At 41.1% G+C, this 16,781-nt stretch overlaps 1 protein-coding gene across 1 annotated transcript; it reads right to left on the reverse strand.

The window, feature by feature from the left end:
* Positions 1-3,189: 3,189 nt before the first annotated feature.
* On the reverse strand, positions 3,190-3,915 carry LOC142168964 (uncharacterized). Its single transcript, XM_075230147.1, has one exon. It carries the CDS (start codon positions 3,913-3,915, stop codon positions 3,190-3,192), a length of 726 nt encoding a protein of 241 aa, XP_075086248.1.
* Positions 3,916-16,781: the final 12,866 nt, after the last annotated feature.

Below are 16,781 nucleotides of genomic sequence, written 5' to 3' on the forward strand. Positions count from 1 at the left end.
TGTTTTTAGGGTTCTAAGGTCTGAATATACTGAAAAATAATGACTTAAAACGGGGTTGAGGTATCTTATATATATCCATATGTCTTAAACCGCCTATGTGGGCCCCATAGAGAGCTGCTTGGCGCACTCTCACGAAAATGCGAATATCTCTCTATTCCGAGATCGTATCGATGAACGGTTTAATGCGTTGGAAACTAGACTCATAGATCTTCAATGTGATAGGTAGATAACCCCATAATATTAAGTATATTGGGAGAAAAATGTAGTAACATTTGACCTAAAGTTTAAGTAAAATTATAAACGTAAGTTGCGATAAATTTTATCGACTTTGTTTCATAACTCGCTTGACTTCAAGAATTATGATACGGATGTTATATGATTCAAATACATTAAAACATGACCTCTTGGGACAATTAATCACCTCTAGTGTTACCCAAAAATACGGGTTACAACATCCTTGATTCGTTTAATTTCTAATACTTGTTAACCACTCTTATACACCCTTGTATCGTTTAAGACCAATAGGATTAACTTCTTATCATCTCAAAGATAATCTCTTCTTGGATTTACGTCGACTAACTTACGGCGTGATCTAAGGTACGCGAATTTGGGTTGTAACAGTTATCATGTCTAATTATGTAAGAAATCACATGTGCCTAATACCCTTAATGCTCAAATGTGTACTTAAAGTCTTGAATAGAAATGTTTGTTGTTGACGATCCGTGATGATGTTTGAAAGTGAAACAGTAAGTATAGAATATGAAATACGGCCAACGTGCCAACAATGATATTATATTTGGGGCCATTGTGCCAATAAAACAAAGAGGCGAGAACAAGATGTTGAAATGAGTTGTGAATCCTTTTAATAATAAATGATTTGGGAGTATCGTTTGGTCACCGAGGAAGGGTAAGTCAAAATAACCTAACCCCAAAACTACACGTGCTAGTGTAGGAGTGATTGAGGGGTAAGTCCCAGTGTTAATGTGATGAGGTTGTTTCCCCTTATATGGGATGCTAATGATGTATTGAGATGTTTCCTCTTGAATGGGATGAGATTATTGCTAGCGAGATGTGATGTGATATCGACCCACACAGCATTGTGGTGAGACGGCTTAGCCGGTCGGGCTGAGATCGGACGCCATGCCGCGCACATGGTGGTATTGTGAGTGAATGTCTCGGGGTGAGACGGCTTAGCCGATCGGGTTGAGATCGGTCTCCGTGCCAAAAACGCGGTGGTGTATCAGTGCTAAAGATCTCCCAACTTAAAAAGATTGAAACTTACTTGAAATGTACCTTTCCCCTAACTTGACACCTTGATATTGTTCAATCTCCTAATGATTTCATGTTTCCTTCTCTGTTTACTGTTATTCGTTCTAATGCAAGAGCGTTTTACTTTACATACTAGTACAATTCCATATGTACTTACGTCCCTTTTGCCGGGGGCACTGCATCTTTAATGAATGCAGGTGGTTCCATAGCAGGTGGTGTTGATCAGTGACAGCAACACACCCTCTCCTCAGCTGACTTGGTGAGCCCCACTTCATTTCGTGGTCCTGTATCTTTTATCCTTTGTACATAGCATTTTGAGGTATAGTCGGGGGCCTTGTTGGCAGCACTGTCTTAGCACTCTTATGTTTCTGTTAGAGGCTCCGTAGACATAGTGTGGATTATATCTTGTTTTGGGAAAGTTAAACTAGATTTGTTGTAATCGTACCACATGTTCCACTTCAACCACGTATGTACAATGTACTATTTTTTAGACTTGTTAATGACATAACTAACGTAAATGAACCGGTGTTGTACACATGACATCTTACCGTCTAATTAATGAAATGTATTCTTCTCTTTATTCATGGGTGAGTTAGATAGACGACATTGTACAGGCTTGCTCGACCGGGGTAACTCTGTTGAGCACTGGTCCCCCCTTCCCCCCCCCCCGTGGTCAGGGCGTGACACAAAATGATAAGAAATTGAAATGAAGTGGCTGAGTTTGACTCAGACTGCCTACGCATCCAAATGGGATCAGTCCAAAATATAGTTTGATTATAGTAGATGACTGAATCCGATGTGGATTGCCTACGTATTCCCACCAAAGGAAATCAAGTCGCGACGTAGTTTTGAATACATAAAAAATAATATTTTGATTTTTCATTACAAAAGGGAGAGGGAGACCGGACCATACGTGGGTTGCCTACGTATCCCACTATGGGAAGTCAGGTCAGGCGTAGTTCAGTTACAATCAAACCCTAATTCTATTGTCTTCAAATGTAGTATCTATTGATTGCATTTGAGTTGATGGGCTTCGTGCTGACTCTGCCGTTAATTTCTTCTAGGATCAATGCTCCTCTAGATGAATGCCCTGATGTGAATTGTCGAGGTTTCACCTTTCTGTTCAACGCGGTGGCCATCTTATTTTGATACAGCTTACGATGACATACTGCATCAATTCTCTTTTCATCGATGAGCATTACTTGTACTTACCTGACACTCAATTTTGCGTCATCTATGTTGGCATTCTAAATGACTCTCAGAGATGCTATCTCGACCTCTGCGGGTATGATATGCCAACATGTATGGCGTGCCACTCCCTGTGATTGTCCACTATCTTCTGTAATATCCCTTTGATATTTTTGTTGGTTGCTTCAACTGCTCCATTCATTTGTGGCCTATAGGCCATGGAATTACAGTGGATGATTCTGAACTTCTCGCAAATCTCCCTCATGAGATCGCTGTTGAGATTGGCTGCATTGTCAATTATGATTGACTCTGGGATCCCGAATCCGTAGACTATGTTGATGCAAACAAAATCTGCCATTAATTTCTTTGTGACGGCCTTGTATGTACAGCCTTCAACCCATTTGGTGAAGTAGTTGATGGCTACAAGGATGAAACAATGTCTGTTTGATGCGATGGGTTCGATAGGTCCAACCACGTCAATGCCCCAAGCGGCGAACGACGAAGTAGTTACCATTATATTCAACTCATTAGGTGGAACCCAGATGAAATCCCTGTGAAACAGGCACTGGTGACACTTCTACACATAACGTCTACTATCATGTTCCATGGCCATCAAAAAGTATCCGGCTCTTAAAATCTTCTTGGCTAAAGTGAAACTATTCATGTGAGGGCCGCATGTTCCTGCATGTATCTCTTCTAATAATCTTGTTGCTTCAGCAACATCTACACACCTTAAAAGTGATTTTCTAGTCTTCTTAGTGCTTGCTTTTGACCATTGGAGGCATTCTTTGGGTATTCTCTTACTTCGATGAACCGTTTGATGTCGTAGTACCAAGGCTTACTATCTGGCTCTTCATCTACATAGAAATAATATGCATGCTGATCTTGAACCTCTACATCAATAGGGTCAGTGTAATTCTTGTCTGGATGCTGAATCATAGACGACAATGTTGCGAGAGCGTCGGCAAACTCATTCTGGATTTTGGGAACATGCTTGAACCTGATCTTGGTGAACTTCTTACAAAACTCTTTTACGATGTGCAAGTATGGAAAGATATTAACATTCTTGGTGGTCCATCCACCCTGAACTTGGTGTATCAGCAAATCAGAATCTCCTATGAACAAAAGTTCCTTGATGTTTATGTCGACTACCATCCTAATCCCGATGATGCATGCTTCATATTCTGCCATATGTTTTGTGCAAGGGAAACCTATCTTGGCTGAAGCCAGATAACAATGTCCTGACTCAGAAATTATGACTGCCGCAATCCCTACACCTTTGAAATTTGCCACACTATCAAAAAATATTCTCCACCCTGGGTATGATTCTACAATGTCCTCCCCTTCGAATAACACTTCTTCGTCTGGGAAGTATGTGGTAAGCTGCTCGTAATCCTTGTCTATTGCGTTCTCTATGAGATGATCGACCAATGCCTGTCCCTTGATAGCTTTCTGCATCACGTACACAATATCGAATTCACTGAGAAGAATCTTCCATTTGGCCAACTTTCCTACACGCTTTGACTTCTAGAAGATTTAATTAAGCGGGTCGAGTATGGATATTAGATGCATTGTGTACGCTGACAGGTAATGCCTTAACTTCTGAGCGATCCAGCTCAAAGCACAGTAGGTCCATTCTAAGAAGGTGTATTCAGCCTTATATGGTGTAAATTTCTTGCTCAAGTAATAGATAGCTTACTCCTCTTTCCAGTATCGTCGTGATGTATCAACATGCACCCGAATACATTATCCAAAATGGATAGGTATAGTAGCAGTGGCTTTCCAGGTTCGGGAGGAACTAATACTTGCGGATTCGACAAATACTCCTTGATCCTGTCGAAAGCTTTCTGACATTCTTCTGTCCATTTTGTAGTAGCATCTTTCTTTAACAATTTGAATATCGGCTCAGAGATTACTATTGACTGGGCTATGAAGCTGCTGATGTAGTTTAGTCTACCGAGGAACCTCATCACGTACTTCTTGCTTTTGGGTTGAGGCAATTATTGAATAGCCTTGATCTTTGAGGGGTCCATCTCTATCCCTTTCTTGCTTACGATGAAACCTAACTGTTTTCCTGCGGGGACTCCGAATGCACACTTCGCACGATTCAACTTCAAGATGTACCTCCGCAAACGTTTAAAGAACTTGTTTAAGTCACTCAGAGGAGCCGCACTTTTCCAAGACTTGATGACGACGTCATCCATATAAACCTCAATTTCTTTGTGGATCATGTCGTGAAAGAGGGTCGTCATGGCCCTCATGTAGGTAGCACTAACGTTCTTGAGACCAAATGGCATGACCCTATAGCAATAAACTCCCCATGGTGTGGTGAATGTTATTTTCTTCGCGTCTTCCGTGCATTAGAATCTAGTGGTATCCGGCGAAACAATCCATGAACAATTGCAACTCATACTTTGTGCAGTTATCGATAAGGATTTGAATATTTGGTAGAGGAAAATCGTCCTTTGGACTAGCTTTGTTGAGTTCTTGATAGTCCACACACATCCTAATCTTCCCGTCCTTCTTCAGTACTGGTACAATGTTTCCCAACCATGAAGGATAATTGGTGACTCTCACCACATTCACCTCTATCTGCTTGGTGACTTCTTCTTTTATCCTTAGACTTACATCTGGCTTGAATTTTTTGGGTTTTTGCTTGACAGTTGGCCTGGCGGGATCGGTGATAAGCAATTACATCGATGTTGTCACGCCTCGACCTTGGGGAATACGAACGGTGCTCAATTGAGATATCCTAGTCAAGCAAGCCTACTTGATGCCTTTTACCCAACCTTACCCATGAATAAATTGAGGATGCATACCATTCGTGTTACATCCCATGTTTTCGTAAAAGTACAGCGTAAGTCAATTGATGTAAGCTCAGAATTGAGATCATCTTTGAAAGTACATAAAGTAAGTTAATAATGTTAATTTGGAGGTTACAAATATTAAAGATCATAGATAACAAGTTCCAAGAGGGTTGGAAGGCTTGGAAGCTAAACGAATTTAAGAAAATACGTTTTGTCGAAAGTCGATAAGTTTGGATTATAACATGCACTTTGGGGTGAGACTAGGGTTCTTAACATGATAAGAAGGTTATTTTATGAGTTTTTTTAGTCTTATGATATTCGTGTGTTATGTTTTGAAGTCAAGCAAGTTGTGGAACAAAAGTTGGCAAAGGTCATCACAAGTTACATTCATAAATGTGCTGAATATTAGGTAAAACGTTGCTAAGCTTTTTTCCCAATGTACTTTGAATTATTGGGTGATCCACCTATCAAATTGAAGATCTAAGAGTCTAATTTCTAACGCATTAAACCGTTCATCGATACGATATCAGAGTAGAGAGATATTCTCATTTTTGCCAGACTACACAAGCAGCTCCTAATGGGACCCACGTAGGCGGTGGTCGACCTACTTCACTTTAAAAACGATTTGGACGACCTTAATTTTTTATTTTTCGACCCAACCTCGTCCCTGCACTCCTCCTAACCCTCCTAAACAGATACCATAAGGGTTTGAAGTGATTCCAAAGTGATTACACCATATTTCAACATCAAAAGTTAGTTCTAGTGAAGAAAAACACCTCTCTGAGGTTGTGTTGTCATTGAGGATAATTGTGGGCTGTGTTTGGCCGAAATTTTAAGTTCTTGCTACTATCTAAGGTGAGTATAACAGCCTACTAATTGTTCTTAAGCTTTCTTGTATGTTGGTTAAGTTGTTAGGATGATAAACTACAAGATAATACTTGGTTTAGCTTGAGATGTTGTTGTTCTTGATGGATTGATTTGAAAGTTGCTCTTATGGACTTTAAGTGGCTTGAAATTATGTAAAATAAGTTGGCTATGATATTTTTAGTGTGATCATGTTAGTTTACATGTCAATCTTGTTGAGGAAATGGGTAACTAGAAAAGAAATGGCTATAAAGCACTTGGAAGTTGTCCACAGTGATATTATCTTGTGTTAGGCTATTTTGGGTAAATTTGAAATTGAGTACAAGGTTGGAAATCCTTTAAAAGGTATTTGTTATTATACTGAATATTACTAAGTTCATGAAATGAATGATAATCATGTTGAAGGGTGCTAAAGGGATTCAATCCGAGCTTGCCGCTCGTCGTGATATGTCGATGACTTGTTAATGAAATATTTTTTACACTATTGTTGATGTTGTTCTTATTGTATTGATCTGGTTGTTGTTATTGGTATATGGTATTGGAGGAGGCCCTTGTTACAGGGGAGATGCTACCCAAATTTACATAAACGAACTACTAGTTTAAGTTGCGGACTTAGCCTTTACTCAACACTGATTTTGAATCTCCTTATGCTATGGTAGATTGAGTTGAGTTGCATGAAGAATTGCTTGGAAGGTATTAAAGACTCAACAGAGTTAAGGTATGTTAAGACTATCCCTTCTTTCCTTTTGGCATTATCCATATAATATAAACGAAATGAGCAAATGCGGAACTTTCACAAATGACTATATTCTTAGAAGTACTAGGGGTGCCTATGTTCTTGATTTACCATATGTACTATTATTATATCAACTATTTATGGGTCTCAGAAAATACGTAAGTTGATAAAGTTTATTTCATGATATTAACCGAAGGAATATTGATCTTATGACATACCGAGAGATCTTATTGACTTACTTCTTATGCATTGCATTCATTTATAGATGTACATTGACCCATGAACAGATGGCGTATACGTGTATATTATATGTATATGGGATATGGGGAAAGGTTACGGCGTTATATACACACCACCACCTGATCAGCTGGTATACATTAATGATTTCTCCCACAGAGGCTGAGATGATATGATGGGATGCCCTCAGAGGCTTGATGATGTTATGTATGCATATACCTATGCATGATATGACATTTATACGCATATGCATGACATTATAAATGTTTCATGATTCACAGAGCTATTCAGACTTACAGGTTGAGTCCTTTACTTCATATTTTTTTCATGTCTTTTATATACTAATTTTTATACCTTACATACTCGGTACATTATTCGTACTGACGTCCCTTATGCATGGGGATGCTACATTTTATGCCTGCAGGTCCCGATAGATAGGTTGATAGTACTCCTAGTAGGCTATCAGCTCAGCAGAAGGTGTTGGTGCACTCCACTTGCTCTGAAGTTGCCTATTTGGTCAGTATGCTTTAGACATGTATAGATTGGTATGGCGGGGCCCTATCCCGCACTTTATGACGTTTATGTACTCTTAGAGGCTTGTAGACATATGTCATGTATATGGATGATTGTATGGCCTTATCGGCCTATGTTTTGAGTGTAAAAATAATCATTTCGATCATATAGGCCCGTATGTCACATATATAAGTTTATATATCATTTTGGGTCATCCTATGTCGAATGTTCCCTTGTGGTTTTTTCTGGTTATCTCATGACGGCCCATCTGGCTCACTTACCCATGATGGTATGACAAGAAAGATATGTTACGTTGGTACTAGGTTGGGTAAGGAATTGGGTGCCCGTCACGGCCATGCGGTTTGGGTCGTGACAAACTTGATATCAGAGCAGTTCTGTCCTAGGGAGTCTACAAGCTGTTTCTAGTAGAGTCTTGTTTATGGGTGTGTTGTGCACCACACTTATAAGCAGGAGGCTACAGGGCTTTTAGGACTGTCACTCTTTCTTCTTACTTTAGATCGTGTGGCAGAGCTCAATTATAAGAGTTCAAGCTCCTAAATTCTATTTTATTCATAATACAACAATGCCTACATCCAGAAAGACAGTTGGTAAGAGATTAAATGTGGTTGTGGAAGAGTTTAGTCAGAGGAACTCGATTTTGCATCATGCTTATGATGAGTAAATGTGAGGTATTTAGCATATTATGTGTGTACTAAGACGTATAAGCTTCTTGATAAGGATCCCTAAGGCATGAATATCTATCCAACCATATGGTTTAAAAAAGCAACAAGAGAATCAGAAGGTAGATACAATTTTCAACAAGTAAAACAAGCAAGGTGAAGAAGGATACAAGGTACCCAGTTAGTGAAGATTATCAGTTTTTACAATTCAGGCAGAGAAATATAAGTATTCTGAGTTACCTTCAACAGTAACAGAGGTACGTACAATTGGCCACACCCATCTTAGTTATGCCCTATGGGAGCTAACAAATATTGTTTAAGAGAAAGATGGGATATTAGGATCCAGCTGGGGTTAGAGTAACCCAAAATGGTGGATGGATTGTCAGCATTAGCTAACATTTCCAAAGGATATTGCAAATATGGTAATAGTTCTCCTTGTGAGACACCTCAATGGTGCACTCTAGAATAGTACATTTAGATATGAAATACTAGAATGTGCAGAACAAAAATTTAGAAGATTGGCACTAGAATCCTAGAAGGGATAAATATTTACCTTAGTGTCACGCCCCGACCTCGGGGAGTGCGACTGGAGCTCAACCGAGATACCCCCGTCAAGCAAGCCTTTACAATACCTTCTATCTAACTCACCCATGAATAAAGAGAAGAATACATTTCATTAATTAGATAGAAAGATGTCATGTAAAAACATTAGTTCATTTCCATTAGTTACGAGGTTAACAAGTCTCCAAAATAGTACATTGTACAATCATAGTTAAAGTGAAACAGATGATACGATTACACCATTTTTAGTTTAACCTTCCCAAAAACAGATACAACCCTCACAATGTCTTCGGAGCCTCTAACAGGAACAAAAGAGTGCCATGACAGTGCCAGCAATAAGGCCCCAGTTATACCTCAAAACGCTATGTATAAAGGATAAAAGATACAAGACCCCGAAATGAAGTGGGGCTCACCAAATCAGCTGAGGAGAGGGTGTGCTACTATCACTGATCAATACCACCTGCTATGGAACCACTTGCATCCATTAAAGATACAGCGGCCCCAGCGAAAGGGACGTTAGTACATATGGAATAGTACTAGTATGTAAAACTAAACACCCTCTCAATAGAACGAGCAACAGTAAACGAAGAATAAAACATGAAATCAATAAGAGACTCAAATAGTATCAAGATGTCAAGTTAGGGGAAAGGTAAATTTCAAATAGTTTTCAGTAATTTAAGTTGGGAAATTTTTAGCGCTGATACACCTCCGTATTTTAGCACGGAGCCCGATCTCAGCCCGACCGGCTAAGCCGTCTCATCCCGAGACATACACTCACAATACCACCATATGCGCGTCATGGCATCCGATCTTAGCCCGATCGGCTAAGCTATCTCACCATATGCCGTGTGGGTCGACATCACATCACATCTCTCTAGCAATAATCTCATCCCATTTAAGGGGAAACATCTCAACACACCAATCTCATGCCATATAAGGGGAAACAGTCTCATCACATTAACACAAGGATTTACCCCTCAATCACTCCTACATCGGAACATGTAGTTTTGGTGTTAGGTTGTTCCGACCTACCCTTCCTCGATGGCTAAACGATACTCCCAAGGCATTTATTATTAAAAATATTTATCACTCAATTCATATTCTTTTACATGTCATTCATTTTATTGGCATAATTGGCAATAACACAATATCATTCTTGGCACATTGGTCGTACTTCATAATTCATGCTCCCTACTCCACTTTCAAACATTAACGCAGACTGTCAACAACAAACATTTCTATTCAAGACTTTAAACACACATTTGAGCAATTTAGGGTCTTAGGCACATGTGATTTCTTATATAATTTGATATGATCACTTTCATTTGGGCTTGACTTGAAGTCACAACATTTTAATACATACTCATACTTTGAACACGCTCTCGAAGAATAACATAACATGATAAGAATATTCTGGAACACATTTTGAACATATTCATATAAATACATCTTTCGACACCAAACTTATTCATAAAAGTCAATTCATAATGGACAACTCGAGACTTACAAGAACATCGTGGGAATTCAATTCTAAGAGAGAAGTTTAGCCAACATACCTTGCCTCGATCTTTTTAAATTACTACAATCTTCCGAAAATCTTCGCCACTTCGATCAATTTAGAGATATAGCAAAACTGAACAAAAATTAGGAAGGAGTTCATAGTTCTAGCTCACTTGAGCATTTTATCAAACACTAGGTGTGCATTAAGGTTTCAAGGTCCTCCTATGGTGGATTCTTTCACCCCACTTCCCAAAGTTCACCCAAAAGAGCTCAACAATCTTCCCACTACCCTTGATGGTACATGCATGTAAAATAAACAACTCCCACACGCAAGAATTGCTTGGCTTATTACCTATTTTCAATTAAAATCACGAAATTGAGGGCTATGGAGTAGAACCTTACCTCTAGGATTAAGACCTAGTTAATTCTTCTTGAAAATCGTTCAACTTTGAGCAAGAATTGATGGATGATGAGCTTAGGAGCTTCCCCTCACACTCTTTGGCACTCCCTCTCTCTAGAATATATGTTTTCCCTTTTAAAATGATCCCCAAGGCTGTTTTATAAGAATGGGGTCAGGTTCAAAAATTAGAAACAATGAAGCCCGGATGTAGGTCTGTGGTCACATATGCGACCGCATAATGCTTCTGCGGTCCGCATAATGGCCCTATGGAACTGGGCACCTCAGAACGTTCCTCTGGAATTTTTTTGTGCTGGATCTGTGAGGGGTTATGCGGCCCCAAAGTGATTATGCGACCGCATAATGGACCGCATAATGGTCCAAAACTTTTTGCCCAGATTTCTGCCTCGGTCTGCGGCAGATATGCGGTCTGCAGATCAGTTCTGCGACCGCAGAATGGACCGCAGAAAATGCCCTGCATTTCCAAAAAAATTTCTTCAACTCCCCAACGCACTGTTCAACCCCAAAATGGCATTACGAGCAGTATATCACCAAGAGAAAACACCCTTAACATCATTGTACAAATGATACATTATTCATAAAAGGTAAATTCTTAACATTTTTACAGAATACAAGTTTATAAATACATGGTTATTCAATCAAATGAGGGTTTTTCTTCTGCATTTCTTCCTTGGCCTCCCAGGTGGCCTCTTCAACCTATTGGTTCCGCCATAGTACTTTCACGGAGGCAATATCTTTATTCCTCAATTTTTAAACTTGCCTATCAAGAATGGCAACTGGAATTTCTTCATAAGTCAATTCTTCATTAACCTTGATAGTCTCAACTGGAACAATAAGTGACGGATCCCCAACCACCTTCAACATGGATACGTGGAACACCGGGTGCACTAAAGACATCTCTGGAGGTAGTTCTAGACTATAAGCCACCTGACCGACCCTTTGAATAATTTTGTATGGCCCGACATACCTTGGACTCAATTTCCCCTTCTTACCAAACCGCATTACTCCCTTCATGGGGAAAACCGTCAAGAATACCCAATCATCCTCTTAGAACTCCAAATCCCTATGACGTATATCCGAATAAGACTTCTGATAACTCTGGGCAGTTTTCAACCTCCTTAATGATTTTAACCTTCTCTATAGCCTGATGCACGAGGTATGGCCCTATCAACTCTGCTTCCTCAATCTCAAACCACCCAATGGGAGATCTACATCTCCTACCATATAAAGCCTCAAACGGTGCCATCTGAATACTAGCATGATAACTATTGTTGTAGGCAAACTGTATGAGTGGAAACTATTCATCCCAGCTACCCGTGAAGTCAAGAACACAAGCGCGCAACATATCCTCGAGCGTCTGAATAGTCCGCTCTGCCTGCCCATCAGTTTGCGGGTGAAAGGCTGTACTAAGATTCACTTGAGTACCCAAACCTTGCTGAAACTTCTTCCAAATATTAGCCGTGAACTGTTCCCACTCGATTTGAGATAATAGAAATTGGAGTTCCATGAAACTTGACTATTTCCTTGATAATCAACTGAGCGTATTGTTCTGCTGTGTCGGTAGCCTTAACGGGTAAGAAGTGTGCTGATTTTGTGAGTCGGTCCACAATTACCCAAATCGAATCGAACTTGCGAGGAGTGCGAGGTATTCCTACCACAAAGTCCATATTGATCATCTCCCATTTCCACATTGGAATTTCTATGTTCTGTGCCAACCCACCGGGACTTTGGTGCTCGGCTTTCACTTGCTGACAATTTGGACACCTTGCCACAAAGTCCGCTACATTCCTATTCATATTATTCCACCAATAGACTTCCCTAAGATCGTGATAAATTTTTGTAGAGCCTGGGTGCACTGAATACCTAGAAGTGTGAGCCTTGATCATGATTCTTTCCCGGAGAACATCTACATTTGGAATACATAGTCGCCCTTGGTACCTTAGTGCACCATCATCCACACCAAGAGAAAAGGCCATGGTCTTATGTTTATGAATTCCCTCCTTCAATTATACCAATAATGGATCATTGTACTGGTTCTCCTTGCCTTCCACCACAAGCGACGATTCAGCCCTATTTTGCACAATCACCCCTCCTTCACTAGAGTCCGCAAGACGAACTCCCAAACTAGCCACCCGATGAACCTCCTTGGCCAACGACCTTTGATATGCCTCCAAGTGAACCAAACTACCCATAGATTTCCATCTAAGAGCATCCGCCACAAAATTAGCCTTCCCGGGATGATACAGAATATCTATGTCGTAATCTTGGAGTGACTCAAGCCATCTTCTCTACATTAGATTCAATTCCTTCTGTTTGAAAATATATTGAAGGATCTTATGGTCCGTCAATATATCCACATGGACCCCATACAAATAATGACGCCAAATCTTCAACGCAAAGACTACCGTTGCAAGTTCTAAGTCATGTGTTGGATAATTCTTTTCATGATTCTTGAGTTGCCTAGAAGTATAAGATATCACCTTGCCATGTTGCATTAATACACACCCAAATCCGATTCTTGAAGCATCACAATATACCACAAACCCATTTGTACCCTGTAGTAGGGTCAACACCGGTACCGTAGTCAATCTTGATTTCAATTCCTAGAAGCTTCTTTCACAAGCAACTAACCATTGGAACTTAACTGCCTTCTCCGTCAATTTAGTCAATGGATAGGGAAGAGGAGAGAACCCCTCCACAAACTTCCTGTAATATCCAGCTAAGCCCAAGAAACTGCGAATCTCTGTTGGGGTAGTAGGTCTAGGCCAATTCTTCACAGCTGCAATCTTCTGAGGATCAACCTCAATTCCTTCTCTAGAGACGACATGACCTAAGAACGTGACAGATTCAAGCAAAAATTCACATTTAGAAAACTTTGCATATAACTGGTACTGATATATAGTTTGTAAAACTGCCTTGATATGATTGGCATGGTCCTCTCGACTTCGCGAATATACAAGGATATTGTCGAAAACACTATCATGAATGAGTCAAGAAAAGGCTTGAAGACTCGATTCATAAGATCCATGAAAGTTGCCGGAGCATTTTTTAGCCCAAAAGACATTACCAGAAATTCAAAGTGTCCATATCGTGTCCTGAAAGCTGTTTTCGTAATATTTTGCTCCCTGATCTTCAATTGGTGATACCCGGATCTTAAATCGATCTTAGAGAAGTACTTATCACCCTGCAATTGTTCAAACAAGTCATCTATCCTTGGCAATGGGTACTTATTTTTTATTGTAACCTTGTTGAGCTGCTGATAGTCAATACACATTCTTAGTGACCCATCCTTCTTTCTTACAAATAGAACCGGCGCGCTCCAAGGCGACACACTTGGCTGGATGAAACCCTTCTCTAATAAATCTTTCAATTGTTCCTTTAGCTCTTTCAATTCTGTTGGTGCCATTTTGTAGGGTGGAATAGATATAGGATGTGTGCCTTGCATCACATCAATCCCAAAATCAAACTCCATGTCTGGCGGGATCCCATGGAGCATATCTGGAAAGACCTCCGAAAATTCATTCACAACCGGAATGGAATCAAGTGTAGGTGCTTCCACATCGGTGTCCGTAAACCGGACCATATAGTAAATAAACAACTTTTTAGTCATCTTCGTGGCCTTAATGTAAGAAATAAACCTACCCCTTCGGCACCACATCCTCCCCCTTCTATTCAATCACTGACTCAATTGGAAATTCAAACCTAACGGTTCTGGTTCAACATTCAAGTTTGGCAAAACATTAATAAAGCCAATCCATTCCCATTATTTCATCAAAATCAGTCATTCCCAATTCAATGAGATCGGCCATGGTGTCCCGACCACGCACCGTGAGAACATAATCCCTATAAACCTGCGCAGCCACAATAGACTCACCAACCGGAGTTGATACATATAACTCTGTGTGCCACCCCAGGCTACACCACGCCTGCGGGTGCTGGGGTGCCTCGAGCTGGAGGGGGTGTTGCGGATGTAGTAGCTGCAGAACGGGCTGGTTGTGATGTACCCATGCCCATTCTCTGGTGAGACGAACAGCAATTCCTCTGAATGTGACCCCTCATACCACACCCGTAACATATGGGCTGGTCCATGAAGCAGGTCCCAAAGTGCATCTTCTCGCACCTAGGGCACGGGGGCATCCGCTGCTACTGAAATCTCCCACTAGACCGACCCTGCTGGTAGGATCCCCTGTTGCCCTGGCTGGGCCTAAAACGGCTCCCCTGCTGCTGACCGGGCCCCGATGGCGGTGCATTGACTGAAGACTGAGCAAAAGAATGGGATTGCCCTGATGACCCGCCCCTGAATTCTGACCTACCACCAACACCACCACCAGAAGAACCACCAAAGTTGCCCGCGGACTGGGCCTTACTGCTGCTGTCACGCTCTATTCTATTCTTCAATTTGTGGGTCTCTATGGCTTGAGCAAATGGCACCATCTTGCCATAGTTCATGTCAAAATTCAAGACGGCTGTAGCGGCCTCATTAATAACCAATGGGCTAAGGCCCTGCACAAACCGGCGCACTCTAGTCTACATAGTGGGCAACATGTAGATGGCATATTTGGATAGGCGCACGAACCTCATGTGATAACTCCCACACACTCATGCTACCTTGCTTCAGGCTCTTAAACTCGGTGGCATGGGCTGCCTTAGTCTCGGCAGGCAAGAAATAATCAATGAAAGTATCGGCAAACTCACTCCACCTCGCCGGAGGGTTCCCTCCTCACGTGAGTCCTCCCATATCTCAAACCAAGAATAGGCCACTCCTTTCAGGCAGTAGGAGACCAACTCTGCTCCCTCCGTCTCAGTAGCACGTATAACTCGGAGAGTTTTGTGCATCTCATCAATGAAGTCCTGGGGGTCCTCCTTAGGATCAGTACCTGTGAACACTGGAGGATCCAACTGGAGAAATCTGTTCACCCTGGAACTAGCGGAATCCCCTGGCTGACTAGAAGAACTGGGTGCAATATTTGATCTCTGGGTCTGGGAAGCCACTATTTGAGCCAACGTCTGTATGGCTCCCCTAAGATCCCCATCAAATACACCGGAATCGGAAGCTGGGGCTAGAGGTGGAGCTGGAATATTAGTTGGAGGGATCGTTGCACCCTTAGTAGGTGTAGGGACAGGTGTGGTATGATCCGGTGTAGTAGAATCAGGCAGTGTAGTAGTCGGGGGAATGTTCTCACCCCTCGAGTGCTCACCCGCATCATCAAGTATCGAATCAATTGCCACTCCTGGGGTGACATTGTCTCCTTGGCCAGTTCTTACCTTCTTGAGTACTAAGATTCACTTGAGTACCCAAACCTTGGTGAAACTTCTTCCAAAAATTAGCCGTGAACTGTGCCCCTCGATCTGAGATAATAGAAACTAAAGTGCCATGCAACATGACTATTTCCTTGATACACAACTGAGCGTATTGTTCTGCTATGTCAGTAGCCTTAACTGCTAAGAAGTGTGATGATTTCGTGAGTCGGTCCACAATTACCTAAATCGAATCGAACTTGCGAGGAGTGTGAGGTAGTCCTACCACAAAGTCCATATTTATCATCTCCCATTTCCACAAAGGAATTTTGATGTTTTGTGCCAACCCACCGGGCCTTTGGTGCTCGGCCTTCACTTGCTGATAATTTGGACACCTTGCCACAAAGTCCGCTACATGCCTATTCATATCATTCCACCAGTAGACTTCCCTAAGATTATGATACATTTTTCTAGAGCCCGGATGCACAGAATACCTAGAAGTGTGAGCCTCTGTCATGATTCTTATGTCGTAATCTTGGAACTCAAGCCATCTTCTCTACATTAGATTCAATTCCTTCTGTTTGAAAATATATTGAAGGATCTTATGGTCCGTCAATATATCCACATGGACCCCATACAAATAATGACGCCAAATCTTCAACGCAAAGACTACCGTTGCAAGTTCTAAGTCATGTGTTGGATAATTCTTTTCATGATTCTTGAGTTGCCTAGAAGTATAAGATATCACCTTGCCATGTTGCATTAATACA

This window comes from Nicotiana tabacum, chromosome 14 (genome assembly GCF_000715075.1).
Source record: "Nicotiana tabacum cultivar K326 chromosome 14, ASM71507v2, whole genome shotgun sequence".
NCBI classification, from domain to species: Eukaryota; Viridiplantae; Streptophyta; class Magnoliopsida; order Solanales; family Solanaceae; genus Nicotiana; species Nicotiana tabacum.